Genomic DNA, 16,023 nt, shown 5'->3' with positions numbered 1-16,023 from the left:
CATGGTTGCCTGGCTAGCTTATGCCCCAAAATAACGACACACAAACTCTATTCTTTTAAACACTGCCTGGCCCATTTCTGTTCATGTATGTAGCACCCCAAGGAGCGCTTACCGGGAAGATTCTAGCCTACGTCCATCCTGGGTCTGAGCTTCATCGCGTCTGCTCTGGAGAGGAGAGCATGGCGTCTGTCTCTCAGAGGAGCTGCCTTGCATCTGAGCTCACTTCCTCTTCCTCCCAGCATTCTATTCTGTCTACTCCACCCACCTAAGGGGTAGCCTATCAAATGGGCCAAGGCAGTTTGTTTATTGACAAATGACCTTCCTGCATCATTTCCCTTTTTTCTGTTTAAACAAAAAAAAAGGAAGGCTTTAACATAGCAAAATTACATATAACAAAACAGTTATCAAGTAAAAATGACAATATTTACATCTATTTTATCTTTATCATAACTAAGGAAAACTATAACTATAACTATCTATTATTCAACTCCATCAAAGACTCCAGAAGAATACAATATTACCTAAGCAAACAAAAAGTAAGCAACTTCTAAACTCTAGAAATGACAGAGACATCTCACTGCCTGGACAGTCACCCAAAGTTCCTCTGTACCGTTGGGGCATCCATCTTCGGCCTAAAGGTCCATAGTATCCAGAGACGTTTCCATGAAGCAGGAAATTTAAAGGCAGTTCAGTCACTATCTGCTGTGTCCTGCAGAATGTCTCGCAGACTCTTTCATGAATCAGGAACCCCGAAAGATCATCTCACCTTTAGGTAAGTTCAGCAGTCCTCTCTCTGCGGGTTCTTTGTGTCCAGTTTATACAATAGTCCAGGCAAGAGCAGTTTCTTGCCCAAATGGCTATCAAACTCCATAAGGATCCTCTTTGATGCCCATCTTCTTCTTGAAGTAGATTGGTGCTGCCAGGAGCAGAGTGTCTCATTGTCATGAAAAACCCTAAGTTATTAAAACATTTAAAATACCATATTCTCTAGCCTTTGAAAGATATGATGAATGCCTATCTGAAATATATGCATGCACATCTAGAAAATCTTAACTAAAATGACTACAAACTTGACTATTATTGATAATTATCCATTAACAACCTATAGACATTACATTTTTAGGTGAACTACATAATCACAATACCTTAATCAATATCAGAAATACATATACATATAATAAAATTGACCTTAAATTAATGTCAGTAAACCAAGATTCATATCAATGCAAATTATTCACATCTATATCATCTCCCTCTTGAAATGTAAAAGAACCTATAAACAATATATGGGAACATGGGCGCAGTTTTTTCTCTCCAAACTGCTTCCTGCTGAATGGGGGCGCTGTTATTCGGGTCTTTTATGGGATAACCTGTCTGCTAGGTTCATCTCAGTTGGCAGTTGAGCGAAGCAATTTTTTAAGGGTGTTCACAGCAACCCTTCAGGAGGGCGTGGTCTATCATACCATATCGTGATCAAAGAAGCAATCCACAGTGTCTCATCTTCTGTGAAAACAAAAGAAGAAACTCTTTTCCAAAGTATCATATCCTTAGATCCAAATTCTGAAGTCAAGGTATTTTGAAAATATCTATCTTGGATTAGTTCAGCAGCATTTATAAACAAATATCTTTCAGCATCTGTTGCTCTTTCCTCAGCATTCAAACAATTCAAAGAGAGCATAATAGCATACAGTATCAAGATTCTCTGTGTATTTTCCATCTTTGTGCAGCTTTATTTTAACTCTATTTTGTTTATTTTTACTTTTGTTTTATATTCTCTGTATATATTTGTCCTGGAATAACTCTGTAGACCAGGCTGTCCTTGAATTCTCAGAGATCCGCCAGTCTCTGCCTCCCAGGCATTGGGATTAAAGGCGTGTGCTACCACACCTTGAAGTCACAGAGGTCAATCTCCCTCTGTCTCCTAAGTGTTGGGATTAAAGGTGTGTACTACCACACCCAACTGCTCTCTTTCTTCCTTATTTTTTTAAGAACTTTTAGCCTGCATATACTTTTAACACACTGTAAACAATTTAGAAATTTTCTTTGTCTTTGAATCTCTCTTTATTGTATCTCTCTCTCTTTTTCTGACCACATGAGTCTTTAATTTACCAAGCAATATCAGTAGGATGAAAGCCGTGGCTTCGACAACTGGATCCAGCCATTCCTTAGCTTTCCAGCCTCATGGCTGAGGTACCGGCTGTAGCCATGTTTATCACCACAACTCTGTGGCGTTTCAAGGTCCTTGCCAGCAAATAAGCTGCAATACTATATCCACAGACAACATTCAAGTCCTCTCTCTGTAGTTGGCCCTCCTGCCTCAAACAGTCAGAGTTTGCCCTGGCAGGATGGACCAGAATGCCAGCATTTTAAAACAGCACAATTTTTTTTTTTGCTATGGCTGAAAACCGAAAAGCATGCCTTCAGCTTTTCACCAACACCGTTTTAAGTGTTTCATGGCAGGACCTCTTAATGAGCTGCAGGGTTCTGCAGCTGAAGCTGAGTCAGGAAGCCTCTCTTAGATGAGAGCGCTTGCTTGCCTCTAGCAAGCAGAGCAGACCCGAGAAATTGCTGCTACCAAGAAAACAGGCTTTACTCTATTCTTTCCCAAGCTTTCTCAGGCTTTCTGTGGATGCAGTTATCCACGTGGGCGCCATCTGTAGTAAGAGCTGCGGGCCTCTTCCCACAGCCCGGCTCATGGTTGCCTGGCTAGCTTATGCCCCAAAATAACGACACACAAACTCTATTCTTTTAAACACTGCCTGGCCCATTTCTGTTCATGTATGTAGCACCCCAAGGAGCGCTTACCGGGAAGATTCTAGCCTACGTCCATCCTGGGTCTGAGCTTCATCGCGTCTGCTCTGGAGAGGAGAGCATGGCGTCTGTCTCTCAGAGGAGCTGCCTTGCATCTGAGCTCACTTCCTCTTCCTCCCAGCATTCTATTCTGTCTACTCCACCCACCTAAGGGGTAGCCTATCAAATGGGCCAAGGCAGTTTGTTTATTGACAAATGACCTTCCTGCATCATAGAGGCATGAACCTCCACCATGTTTAGCTTTGGTATAACTTTTCATTGTGACGAAAAACAATGGGAAGATCCAGTAAGATATATGAAATTTTAAAGTCTTAGAACATTGAAGAGTGAGAGAAAGGTTGGACTTCTGTTGAGTAGCAATGATTTTCTTGCTGTCCCCTGCTCTATGTGGTGGTACTTGTGTTATCCTCCAAAGTTCATAAAACCACATTGTAACTGACTAAATGATAGCTTTTTACTTTAGGAATTATTGTGTCCCTAAATTCTCTTGTCCCATAAATGAAAAGAAAATCACCCGTAGTTTGCAAATCCTTGGTATTCAACCCCATTGAATAAATTATTTTTCTTTATCATAGTAGTCATACTTGCTAATAGGATAAACATTTGTATCTAGTAAAGAATAAAGATGAGAGTTAAAGTGAAATTGTAAAGTTTTTCCTATAAACTGGTACACTTAAGAGTTTTTGTCTTATTCCCTATCCTAATATGGTAAATTCTCTACTGCTCAGCTCCCCTGCACATTTGCATTGACAGCCATTTAGGATCTGCTATTCAGGCAGTATGGTCATACATGAAGAAGGGATTCACTGTTGTGATAATGGAAGCAAGCAAGCAAATGGCATGTAGAGAAATAACCCATGATTGATGCTATTGCTATAAAATAAAAATACCCAATATACACTGAGGAATTTAACTTAAAATGAGACTTAGATATCAAATGATCATTTTGGAGGATTATAATGCAGTTTAAATTTCTTTTGTATGTTTTCATTTTATTTCCTTATTTATATAGTCAATACAAGCTTCTATAATCAAAATATCTTAGGAGAAAAACTAAAAGCTTCTTAGTGTAAATTACTGTGTTGCTGTTCCATTTTTAAAACTTTGACGCTGTATGTACCTGTTCATCAGGATTAGGGGGCGGGAACTATAAAACATTAGAGTAATAAGTATTTTCATGAAAAGATCATTTGTATTATTGTGTGCACATTTCATTCTAAATCAATAACTTAATGTAATAAGAATTTTGTGGTTTTATAATTATAGGTATCGCAAAGGGTTTGAACTCCAGTCATCTCTTTATTCTGGAATTAACCTTGCAGTTTTACTGATAGTTTCTGGACAACAGTTTGAAACTTCGATGGAACTAAGGAAAATAGGTAAAGCTGTTCATTATTGCAGGTATTAATGATTTATTTATACAAGTTGAACATTAAAAAGTTCTGTTCAACTTATCTTTAATCCCAGCACTCAGAAGGCAGAGGCAGGTAGATCTCCTTGAGGCTGGGACCTATTCTACATAATGACTTCCAGAGAGCCTGGCCTACACAACAAGATGTGTGTGTGTGTGTGCGTGTGTGCACGCGCGCACGCGCGTGTGTGTCTGTTCAAATAACCAATGCTGCTTTTCAGTTACTTTACAATAGCAAACCTGACACAGCAGCCAAATAAAATGCCTGCTCATCCTTTTCCTAAATTCTTGTATGATATGACAGAACTAGAAAGATATGTTTCATGATATCAAAACTCCAATTCTTAAGGTGTCCGGCTGAACAGTTTATTGGGAAGAAAAGGGAGCCTGGAGAAAATGAACAATTACTGGGACGTAGGTCAGTTCTTCACCGTCAGCATGTTGGCAAGCGATATTGGGAAGGCTGTCCAGGCAGCAGAGAGGTTGTTCAAACTGAAGCCCCCGGTTTGGTAAGTCCCATCTGTGCCTAGTAATCTCATGTCTCCACATCTGAACCTGTTCTAAATGTCTCATTCAAGGAGAAAATGTTAAAAACCAGCAGAACAACAACTGCTGTTTCTATTTTAATGTTTCTTCATTAAAGCAACTAAGACAGACATAACAGCTCTGAGGGGTCATTGCTTTTACGTGTAGGTTGGAAGAGACAGATGTACTCACCTGGAATGTATCCTTGCATGCTCTGTCCCTGAGACTAGACTGTCAGTCATCTTGACTTCTTTTAGATTGTGTCTTCAAGAGCAAAATGCTGTTTAATACTAGTATGTGTGTGCTTTTGTGATAAAGCACATAGTAAAACTGAAAAAGAACCTCAAGAAAATGATGTTCCTAGGCTGGCCACACTCAGTAGTCTGCTGGCCATGTTGGCTCGGTGGTGATGTAGGGTCTTTTGTTGACCTTCATCGAGGGTGTTGGCATCCTCCTCATTTGCTATACTGCCTGGCTGTTCCACAATGTACCCCCATTCCTATAGAAGCCCAGCCAGCTAATACTATTAAAGGACCTCTGGCCCTAGGTTATCCCAGCTACCGCAAGACCACTGAGGAAGACATTGCCTGCCACTGCCATTGTGGGAGCTGATCCTCAGTTCCCTTCCAGATGACCTTATCTCCAAGGAAGATTGGCTTCTACATAGCCATGAGACCCTCCAGAGAGCGCCTCTGGTCTATTCCCTTGTTTTGGGATGGGATACCCCAGTAACCTTGTCACACAGATCCCCCCTTTTTTTGTCTCTAAGGGCAGCTTCCTACATGTAACAAGCTCTCACTCCAGCTCCTTCCTGTGGCACCCTGATGAGTTTTAAAGCCAGTTTTTTGGCTTTAATGATGTTCATCTCCAATGAAAATTGGGCCTAAAAGACTAATAATAAAGACTGGTTAATAAAATGGTGACACAGCAACAGCTGTAGATTAACCCATGAGTCAGCCATTTAACTGTGCAGAGAAGGTTACTCAAAAGACATGAAGTATGTTTATCAGAATGAGAAAGAGCAGGTACAGGTTGTATTTTTCTGCATTAAGGGTTTCCAATCTTTACTGTTCATTGGAATCATTTGTATTGCTGAAAGCATAAATTGTGATGCCCAAACTCCAGTGTCTCATTAAGTAGATCTTTAGTGGCCGGACGGTGTTCAATTCTTCTGTAAGAATGATCATGTACTTATTGACTGTACTCAGCCCCATTACCTCTCCTCTCTGGTCTTCTTCCTTTTACAAAACAGTACCCCTCTACTTTCAAGTCTTTTTGAAAATTAAGACTACATTTCCCTGTATTTTTCCTCCATGGCCTGGATTATTTTGCTTAACCTGATGATCTTTAGTTCCATCTATTTTCCTTCAAATGTTAGAATTTCATTCTTTATACCCAAATAACACTCAATTGTTTATGTATACCATGTTTTCCCTGTTGATGGACACCTAGGCTGATCACATGGTTCTGCTACTGTGAACCATGCTGTAATAAGCACAGAAGTGCAGATACAACACTCAAAATTTTGGGGTTTTGGAACATGTCAGATTTTGAATTCTCTGACTAGTGCTCACCTTATATTTGCATGTTTTTTTAAAAAAAAAAAACTTTAAATGACCCATGTTTGCCTGCTAGCTCTTACTTTGCAGTTTAATAGACCAGTTGAATTCTTGGGGTAGGAATTTCTTCAATCATACCCACTTTTCCCTATTCTCCCCAGAAGAAGCAAGCTAACATTTGGTTTTCAGACCATATCGACATTTTCGAGGTTCTCTTAGATTTAAAGAGTGCAACTATATTGGGTCCCTGATACTCTTAGAATGGCTGCTGTGCACAGCTTCCTAATCTTAAAGTATGTTGCTGTGACTGGACCAGATAGAGTAAACTCCAGAGAGAGGAAACCTTGATTAGATCTAATGCCTTTACATCAGTACCTGAGCTGACTGACAGTGCCCAGTACCCAAAAGCCAGACTGATGATTAGGATTTACTGGAAGAACTTAAAGAACTCAGAAATGTTATTATACTCACTTTTATGGCTTGTTACAATGAAATGTGTCTAGAGGAGATTATATACCCTCTCCCAATTCCTATCTCTCAGTGGAATAGTATGCATGGTGCATAATTCTCCCATCACTGATATGTGACATTGGATGTGAAATGTTGTCTGCTAGGAAAGTTCAGTAAGCCTTGATGTGCAGCTTTGCAGCTTTTTAAATTAGAGTTAATTATGTAGGTATAAAGTGTTCATGTATCTGCTCTTAATATCAGTCTTCAGCTTCTCCAGAGGTCAAACTGATATGGTACATGGGCCAAGGCTTCCACCATATTGTTAGCGCAGACTAACTAATGGCCTAAGGCCCCTGGAAAACTCATTTTTAGCAGACAAGATATTCCAGAGCTTAGAAGAGTATTAGTATCTAGACTAGAGCCAGACATATATGTGGAATGTGTCAATTTTGAATGATTAAGGCCTGGTAAGCACCCAGACAAATAAGCTAGAGTCTTAACTGGTCTACTTTTCTAGATTACTCCAACTTTATCCTCAAAGAACCAAATAATACAATGATGCTTTCATATTAACCATTCATATTTAGTACAAGAGAGGTTGTAATCACCATTGCCTAACAACTATATTTCCAAATACTCAGTGACAACAGCAAATTGGGCATAATCAAGGTGTCCTGACATGAAAGTGTACCTGATAATATTATTTTTTTAGTAAAAGACAACAAGTTTAGATAAGTAGTTTCTGGAATTGAGGGAGAGTTATGGGCACAGGGAGGAAGTAGTTAATACTATAGGACAACACCATGAGGTGTGGTGGCTTATAGCGATGGACATGAGCTCTACCTTGACTGTATCAATGGCAGTATTTGATTTTAATACTATACTATGATTTTGATTGTGATAGTATACTATAGATTTGCAAGATATTGTCATTAGAGCATACTGAATTAAGGATATACAGGTTTCAGTATACGTTGAAGCCCATGTGGGTCCAACATAGATAGTTATCTTCCCTAACTGGGACTAGAACGGAGTCGCGAGGAATAATCAGACGCAGCTTACAGGGTCATCATGGAAGGGCAAGATCCCTCATTTATTATTCAGACACCTTATATATCATCACATCAATTGTGACGGAAAACACATTAGGCTGTCTCCTAGGCAACCAGGTGAATGGGCTTTAGTCACATCCACATCTACCAGTATGCTAGCTGTCACATAGGCCATGAATTAGCATCTCTATAAGACACCCTCCAAATTACAAAGGAAGGAAGCACCAAACCTCTTAACTCTTCAGCCAACATCTCTTCTCAGTTGATCTACATTTATAACAAAAGAAATTAGGAGCAGCACATCCTGGCTATTGTTAAACAGAGACAGCTTGTCTGCAGAGTTCGTGACCACCTCAGACCGGGCTTATGGCTCTTGTGCCATACAGAAATATGGGCCTACAAGTATACTATTTCTAAAAGTACCTTAAAACAGAAACGTTACTTAATTTTTTTAAAAAAATGGATTTGACATATTGGCATTTTGTAATTGCATTTTCTGTTGAGCTAATTGCTTTTGTTTTCTAAAACAGTTATCCCATGTTTTTCTCTACAATTAGATATCGTAATGATGTTTGGTCTTAAACACAAAGCCAAGAAAAGTTGGATAGTATGTACTAAAATGGGGGTGTTAGTAAAAAGCTGTCTTTTAGAATTTTGCTGGACTGATTTTGCCTGTTCTTTGCATTTCTTCTGACTAGTTATGTGGTTGCTCAGTGCCTTTATGAAGAACTTGTGACAAATGCGAATTGAAGTACATAAGGCATTGTTTGGAGGCTTCTTTTAAAGGGATTAGAATTGCTTTCAGTTTCTTTAGGAATCTAATTTATGAGGTTTGTGATTTTTTTCCCCCCAGGTACCTGCGGTCATTAGTTCAGAACTTGCTGTTAATTCAGCGCTTCAAGAAACCCATTACAGAACATTCACCCAGGCAGGAACGGCTTAACTTCTGGTTAGATATAATTTTTGAAGCAACAAATGAAGTTACTAATGGACTCAGATTTCCAGTAAGATATGCTAAATGGGGCGGGAGGGTTGTTTGTTCCTTTGCTGAGATCAAACCTAGGAACTGGAACATACTAGGCGAATATTCTACCACTGAGCAATACTGCTAGTCCCAATCTTTTAAGATAAAACAAAGAGACTAGGAATTCATACTAAATAATTATTAAAAACTCTAAAAAGGAAGAAAATTGCAGTTTATAATATTTGGATAATAGTCCTCTGTGGAATCAGCAAATGATAAATTAATCTCTGGGGAAAAGGTGCCCATGTCTCTCAAATAGTGATTCTCAACTAAATGTAATTTTGTTTCACTGAAGGGACATTTGGCAAAATTAGGACGCATATTGGGCTGTTAGAACTATGTGTAAGAGGTGATACTACTGACATTAAGGTGTAAGGACTAGGGAGGAGTCTGCTAAATGTCTTCCAGTAAGTAGACTAGCACCTCCTACACACACACACACACACACACACACACACACACACACACACACACACAGAGAAAGAGAGAGAGAGAGAGAGAGAGAGAGAGAGAGAGAGAGAGAGAGAGAGAGAGAGAGAAATTATCTGGCTCAAAGTTCAAAAATGGTAAGGCAAAAATGAAAAGATCTTGTTGTAAAAAATGTTATACATGGAATTTAAAGCTGTGTTTTTCTAAACTTTGGTTTGCCTCCAGGGCTACTAATTAATATTTAAAACTTGGTTGAAAAGGCAGAATTGCTACTAGCATTTCATTTAGTTTTTGTTGCAGTTTTACAGGCATCTCATAAATTTTATAAGTAAGATATCTAAATATTCTAGAAATTGAATTTCAATAATTGTATTTCATATTTATGCCTTGATACTTTGTGGATATCGGTGATTTTAATAGGAATTTCATTAACTACTCAAAAAGCAGTTATTGGGAATGATTATAATTATTTTGTTTCTAGGTAATACATGTTAAAATCTTGTTTTAATTTTAAAATGTTTCAAACTGGATAGGTACATATCAGTAAAGAAAGCAGACACTTGTGAAAGCTTCACTTAGGTTTATCATATTAAACGTGTTGTTGCGCACCCTCTCCCTCCACCTACATCTCTATGTGCTCTCTTTCTCCCTCCTTCCCTTTCTTCCTTTCTGCTCTCCAATATGCTTAACCAATTAACTAATGTTTCTTGGAAACGCCACTCACTTTTCATTTTCCTGCATATGTACATACTTGGTACTTGCTGGTCCCCCTGTCTGCTTCCTTATTTCTCTCAAAAACAGTAACTTCCTTCTTTATTTTGTCACCTTCTCAAGAAGGCCTTTTTGTCCTCCCTATATGATGAGGCCCAACTTCCCCACTTCTGACAATACTCGTTTTGGAGTGTTGTGTGGCACTGGATTGGATAGCCTTGTATATTCATTGTTCTGGATGCCGTGTTTGGAACAGAGCCCTCATACAGTCAGAGATTATGTGCCATGCTACAGACCTGGTTCCTAGAGTCATGCTTGGCATAGTTGCTCCTTCATATTCAAATTCTTCCACTTCCTCACTTGGCAGGGCCCCCTGTTATAGATTGCTGTTTTGTAAAAATCTGCTCTTATTTTAGGTTCTGGTAATAGAGCCAACCAAAGTCTACCAGCCTTCTTACGTTTCTATCAACAATGAAGCTGAGGAAAGAACGGTTTCTTTATGGCATGTCTCACCCACAGAGATGGTAAGGGGAAAATCATGAATAGCCCTTTCTTCAATATGATTTCATCAACAATATGATTTTCAAATTGGACAGTTCATGTGGTAGTATTAGAAATAATAAGAACCCATGCAGGAATTCTAAATCATGAGACTGTGAAACTAATCACAGATGAAAGAAGAGAGAGCTTTTTTTTGGATGTGGGCATGGAGGGCATGTGTGTTTATGTATAATCAATATAAAACTAGTACAGTTGGATTTTTTTTCAAACGTTAGATTATAAGGGCCAGGTTGTGGTGGCACAGTCCTTTAATCCCAACACTCAGGAAGCAGAAGCAGGTGGGTTTCAATGCTTTCCAGGCTAGCCCAGTCTACAGAGCTAGTTCTAGACCAGCCAGGACTGATAACACAGAGAAACTCTGTCTCCAACAACAAAAAACAGTCTTTAGGGAAGTAGATACAGAATATATAAAGTTCCTTCATATTTCTCAACCCTTGTCCTAATTTCCACCCCCATTTCTAGTGATTTAGTAGATAATCCCTGTATCCTTGTCCTAATTTCTACCTCCATCTCTAGTGATTTGGTGGATATCCCTGTATCCTTGCTCCAAACTCACTTGTATGTGCATAATATATGTACATATATTCCATACTGTACCCACACACAGACATTTTACATTATTATGTAGCAATACAAAATACATTTAAATTTTTAAGTTTAATTGTGTGTATTTATTTATTTGTATGTGTTCATGTATGTGCATATGTCATAATTTGCATGTGAAAGTCAAAGACAACTTTCAAGATGTGGTTCTCTCCTTCTTTGGGATTTGAGGATCAAATATAGGTCATTTGGTTTGTGCAACAAGTGCTTTTTATCTTGACCTAACATATTTTTGCTTTTGAAACTTGTTTTTAAAGATTTCTATACATCATGGACAGTTTTTCACAAAACACATACACACCTGATTTTTAAAATGTCATATTTCTTAAGCTTTCTTATTGTATAGCATATTTTTTGGTCTAGATGAACCTATTTTATTTCACCTTTTTCATTGATACCTAGTAAGATTCTTCCATTTTTCACCCTTGTCAATGATCTTACAGATGAGCCTGCTTGACTCAAGAGTATGTGTGTTTAGAACTTTGATAGCTACTATCAAACTTCTGTAAGCTTATATTCATACTAACAATTATAATTGTCCATTATAAAAATTACAGAATGCTGAGCTGGGTCTTCAGGTTTATGGTAATAGAAGTATCTCCATCTGTTTATATAACGTGGTTCGTTAGGTTTTTTCTTCCATAAATTCTGCACTAATGAAGCACAGTGCCTTTGACAAGCACATTAGCTAGGTTTATTTGCTGTACGTGTGTTTCCATGGAGTATAGGGGACTTCTACCATTAGCTGAGCAAAGGCAGATTATTTTCTCCCTGTTAGCAAAAATGAGAATGATTATGTTATCAGGTAAAAACAAGAATTATTTTCACAAATAAAACACAACATTGTAAAGTAAAGAGACTCAAACTCAAATTAGAAATGCCTTAGCAAATATAGTCAAATCTCAAGCAAAGCCCAGCAATCTTGTGTAATGTTTAACTCTGGAGTAATGTTCTTGTTGAAAATATAGTTAACAATCATTAATGAGGATGAGATGCCATGATGTGCTTGTATTTATCCTGCATAGTGTATATTAAATAATATGGGTGCAAAAGAGAGGTTATTTATATATTTATATATATGTGTGTGTGTGTGTGTGCACTCATACATATCTAAATAATATATACAATGTATCACTTGTACATATATACATGTTTCTCATTTGAAGAGTGCACACATTTTATTTTGCCTCATCTTTGTTTTTCTAGAATCTTGTCATTGAAGTACAGGTAGCACCCCTCTAATCTTAAAGTCCGAAATAGTCCAAAATCTGAAATTCTACTGTTATTAGTCACAGAGCTTTGGATTTTGGAGCATTTCAGATTTCAGATATTTAGATCAGAGGTGTTCAACTATTAAAATCTATGGATATATTGCAAAATCTGAAACATTTCTGGGCCCCAATATTACAGACTGGGGAAAGTCAATCTTTATTATATATACATGAAAAGATGTTCAAATCATAAATGAATGCTGTGATGAATTTACAAGGTGAAAAGAAAGCACTTCAGAAGTCAGCATACGTCAAGGAGTAGAATTCCAGTAAACCTGCCCCAGTTCCCTTTAGGCAGACTTCTGCAAGCCACCTCCATGTCCTCAAGATGGAAATTCCTGTTCCAGTCACTAAATCTGCTTACTTTCTTTGTACCATGGCTGTTACTATCACTGTGGTAGAAACTTCAAAGTTCAGATCTGTAGATTTGTAATTTCATTGATATAAATGTGAAATACCTCGTATTTTGACAGATGTTGTAGAAAAACCTATTGCTATTGATGTTCTGGAATTCTACCAGTGTGGCCTCCTTCATTTGAAATCCTGGGATGGTCACTTAAGTGAAATTTCCTTTGGTGAATGTTATCTTAATAGTTGTAAATATCTTAGCTTTTTCTTAGTAAGAAATGGAAAAGAACTATTCAAAAAGAAAAATTTCCCTGACAATAAAATGTTTTGTTATGTTCTTACACTTGTCAGAGGAAATAATCAAAGAGGTAGAAGTTTTGTTTTTCTGAGAGACACATTCTACATTTGCTGTCATTACAATTTTGAAAATGTGCAGCTTTTGAAAAGCAAGAGTGAGTTGCCTAGAGTGAGATGACATTTTTTCTTCACAGTTATATTTTCCCTCATGGCATCTGTGTGGATGATGGGAAGAGAACACTTATATACATGTATACAACTTCATGTAATGTCACTGCAAAATGAAATGAAATTCCTGGTTTATTAAGAATTCACACTTATTGGAAGTATGAGGTAGTAGTATGCTGAGAAATGCTGGCCATTTCTTGGAGTTCAGGCTGAGTTGTGGAATTTGATTATTTCTGTGGTTTATTTAATCCCAAAGACCAATTTCCAAAAACTATAGGAAATCAAGTGAATTTTCCTACATAAAATTATTTTCTACAATTATATGTTGGTGGTGTAGTCTGAAACTGTATTTTAGACATTTCCTTTATGGCCTAACTTTATGCAAAGTTTAAGAGCAAGGAATGGTAGTAGAGGAAAGGGACAGTTGTTTTGAAAGTTGAATCTTAGTGTATAGTGGAACATGTTAGTTTTATTACCATGCTGTTAAAAAACAGCCTTCGATTTCAATATTTTAACATGATAAAATTTTGTGTATGCCTCATGCCATATCCAGGCTAATAGCAGAAGACCTCATACCATCTTGCAGCTGGAGAAAAGGAAGGTAAAAGATTGCTGTAGGAGTTTGGGAGTATTTTTGTTTGTTTTGTAAGAAGGAGTTAGGCTTTTTATAGGGAAAAATGCTTTTTCACTTACTTTTTGAAAATAGGGTCTCACCCTTTAGCTCTAGATGGCTTGCAATTTACTGTGTTACCAGGCCAGTCTTGAATCTGTGGCAATCTTTTGCCTGCTTAGGGCTGGGGTTAGACTTGTGCCCTATGCGCAGCTTTCATAGAGGTTTGTATGGGCTTCTCATACCTCATTGGTAAGGACTCTGTCATATAGCCTCACCTAACTGCAAGAAAGACTGAAATTAGGGTTAGCTTTGTGTCCAGGGAAAAAGTGAAATGAAGAGAAATGAGTTTTGTCAGTCTTACTTCTCCAAATATTTTTATAAGCCACTCAACTGAGATGGGCTGTCCTAAGGCTATTTCAGAGTTTGCCTACTGAGTTGACAGAAGATGAAAAACTACTCAATGTGTTTCTGTGGGTAGGGTAGCTATCTCAAATTATGCATCTCAAATTTACATTGTTTGCTCTAAACTGGATCAGAGACATACATTTTCATACATTAGAAAATGTTTTATATGTTCCAAATTATGTGAAGTGTATGGCTCAAACCCCTAATCACTGTTGAAAACAAACTAGAAAAAATAAATGACCATAGAATGAAACCAGAGATGACACTTTATTGAGAAAAATTAAGCTATTAACTTCTGTCTTTGATACTTGCAGAAACAAATCCATGAATGGAATTTTACACCCTCTTCTATTAAGGGAATAAGGTAAGAACATGAGAGAAAATATGCTTTCTGTTTAAATACAAATAATGGTGGTGTTTAATGTGCTTTGATGGTTCCACTTAAAAGATATGATGTCTTAATTTTTGTTTTTAACAGAACCTAACAGACTATTCTCTTTATTGTTGTCCTATATGAAGTTCATAGTGTGATGCTAGGAAGGGCCTCTTGACTTATAATATGGTAACTTTTCTAATCCAGTAGAAGAAATGATTGGCTAGCAAACTTTGAAGAGTAGTTCTATCTCATGACTGAACAAAGAATATCCTTTTAGAGCCAAAACGTTCAAGTGCTTGTCACCAAAGACTCAAGTTAGGAGTTACTTGGCATCTAGTACTTGAGTAGTGCTTCTTGGACAGAGCTCTGGGGGTAGGGGGACTGTTAATAGGGACACAGATGATATATTCCAAGAAGTATGCAACTTGCTTTTGGGATCAGGAATGGCAAGCTTTCCTGGCTTACCCCAAGCCAGGTTAACATACCTTAGCTGCCCTATTCAATGTGCCAGGATTCCAAAGGTGGGAGTTGCTATGAAATAGATAAGAGTTCTCTCTTTGATATGTGACATTGTAAAATCACTTGGCCTCTGTAGGTTTCTGCTTTTTCGGTTTTAATCAAATCAGGAAGTTAGACTGAAGTTTTCTGTTCTTTCTCTAAATAGAAGACTTAACTCAGAAGCCACTGAATGAATCCCTAATTACCTTCACACCCAGCATAATCCTGTCCTGAATACATTTGTGACTAAATGAAATAATGGTGTACTTGGATAATACTGCCTAGAAACCACAAGATAGTGCAAAAGGCATTTTCAAGGCTATCTTACGTGAAACAATGATGTATAAAAAGTTGTTGTGGCCTTCTGTTTATATCTCTTCAAAGAGATACCTCTAGCTGCCAATTCATCAGGGATTTGCATAGGGCTGTGACTCAGACTTCAGGACTAGCATAACATGACAGGCATGCTTTGAATCCTATGGTAGTTATTTTTTATAGATTAGTTTTTCAAAACTGGCTCATTTATAACCTAGATTTAATTTGTTTTGAATCACCCTGAGCTGTTCCTATTTTAATACATGTTCTTTGTGTCAACTACAGCATAAGAATAAGAAATGTTTCATTTATTTGGAAGCTAAAGCAAGAGAATCATGAGTTGGGAGTCCAGCTGAGGCTACATAGCAATCACCCTGAGCTGTACAGCAATACCTTGTCTCAAAACAAACAGACAAAAAAAAAAAAAAAAAAAAAAGGAAATGACAAACAAGGGGGCAGATAAAGTGGCTTCATTTGTTTAAAGAGCTAATTGTATAGATGGTAAACTGACCTGATTTCTCTGTAGTGCCACCTGGCAGAATGAGGGTCATATCACATTGACCCAATGTGAGTGAACTTTCTAACAGCACAATCTA

At 37.7% G+C, this 16,023-nt stretch overlaps 1 protein-coding gene across 1 annotated transcript in view; it reads left to right on the top strand.

Moving 5' to 3' along the window:
• Positions 1-16,023, top strand: part of Map3k15 (mitogen-activated protein kinase kinase kinase 15) — a 128,411-nt gene that overhangs the window by 74,308 nt on the left and 38,080 nt on the right. Inside the window, exons 8-12 of the mRNA XM_057759117.1 lie at positions 4,078-4,190; positions 4,572-4,731; positions 8,662-8,812; positions 10,389-10,496; positions 14,553-14,602. Coding sequence (XP_057615100.1) covers positions 4,078-4,190; positions 4,572-4,731; positions 8,662-8,812; positions 10,389-10,496; positions 14,553-14,602 — 582 coding nt within the window. The remainder of the gene's footprint in view (positions 1-4,077; positions 4,191-4,571; positions 4,732-8,661; positions 8,813-10,388; positions 10,497-14,552; positions 14,603-16,023) is intronic.

The sequence above is a fragment of the Chionomys nivalis genome, chromosome X (assembly GCF_950005125.1).
Source record: "Chionomys nivalis chromosome X, mChiNiv1.1, whole genome shotgun sequence".
In the NCBI taxonomy this organism is placed as follows: domain Eukaryota; kingdom Metazoa; phylum Chordata; class Mammalia; order Rodentia; family Cricetidae; genus Chionomys; species Chionomys nivalis.
This window is presented reverse-complemented; position numbering and strand designations above follow the sequence as displayed.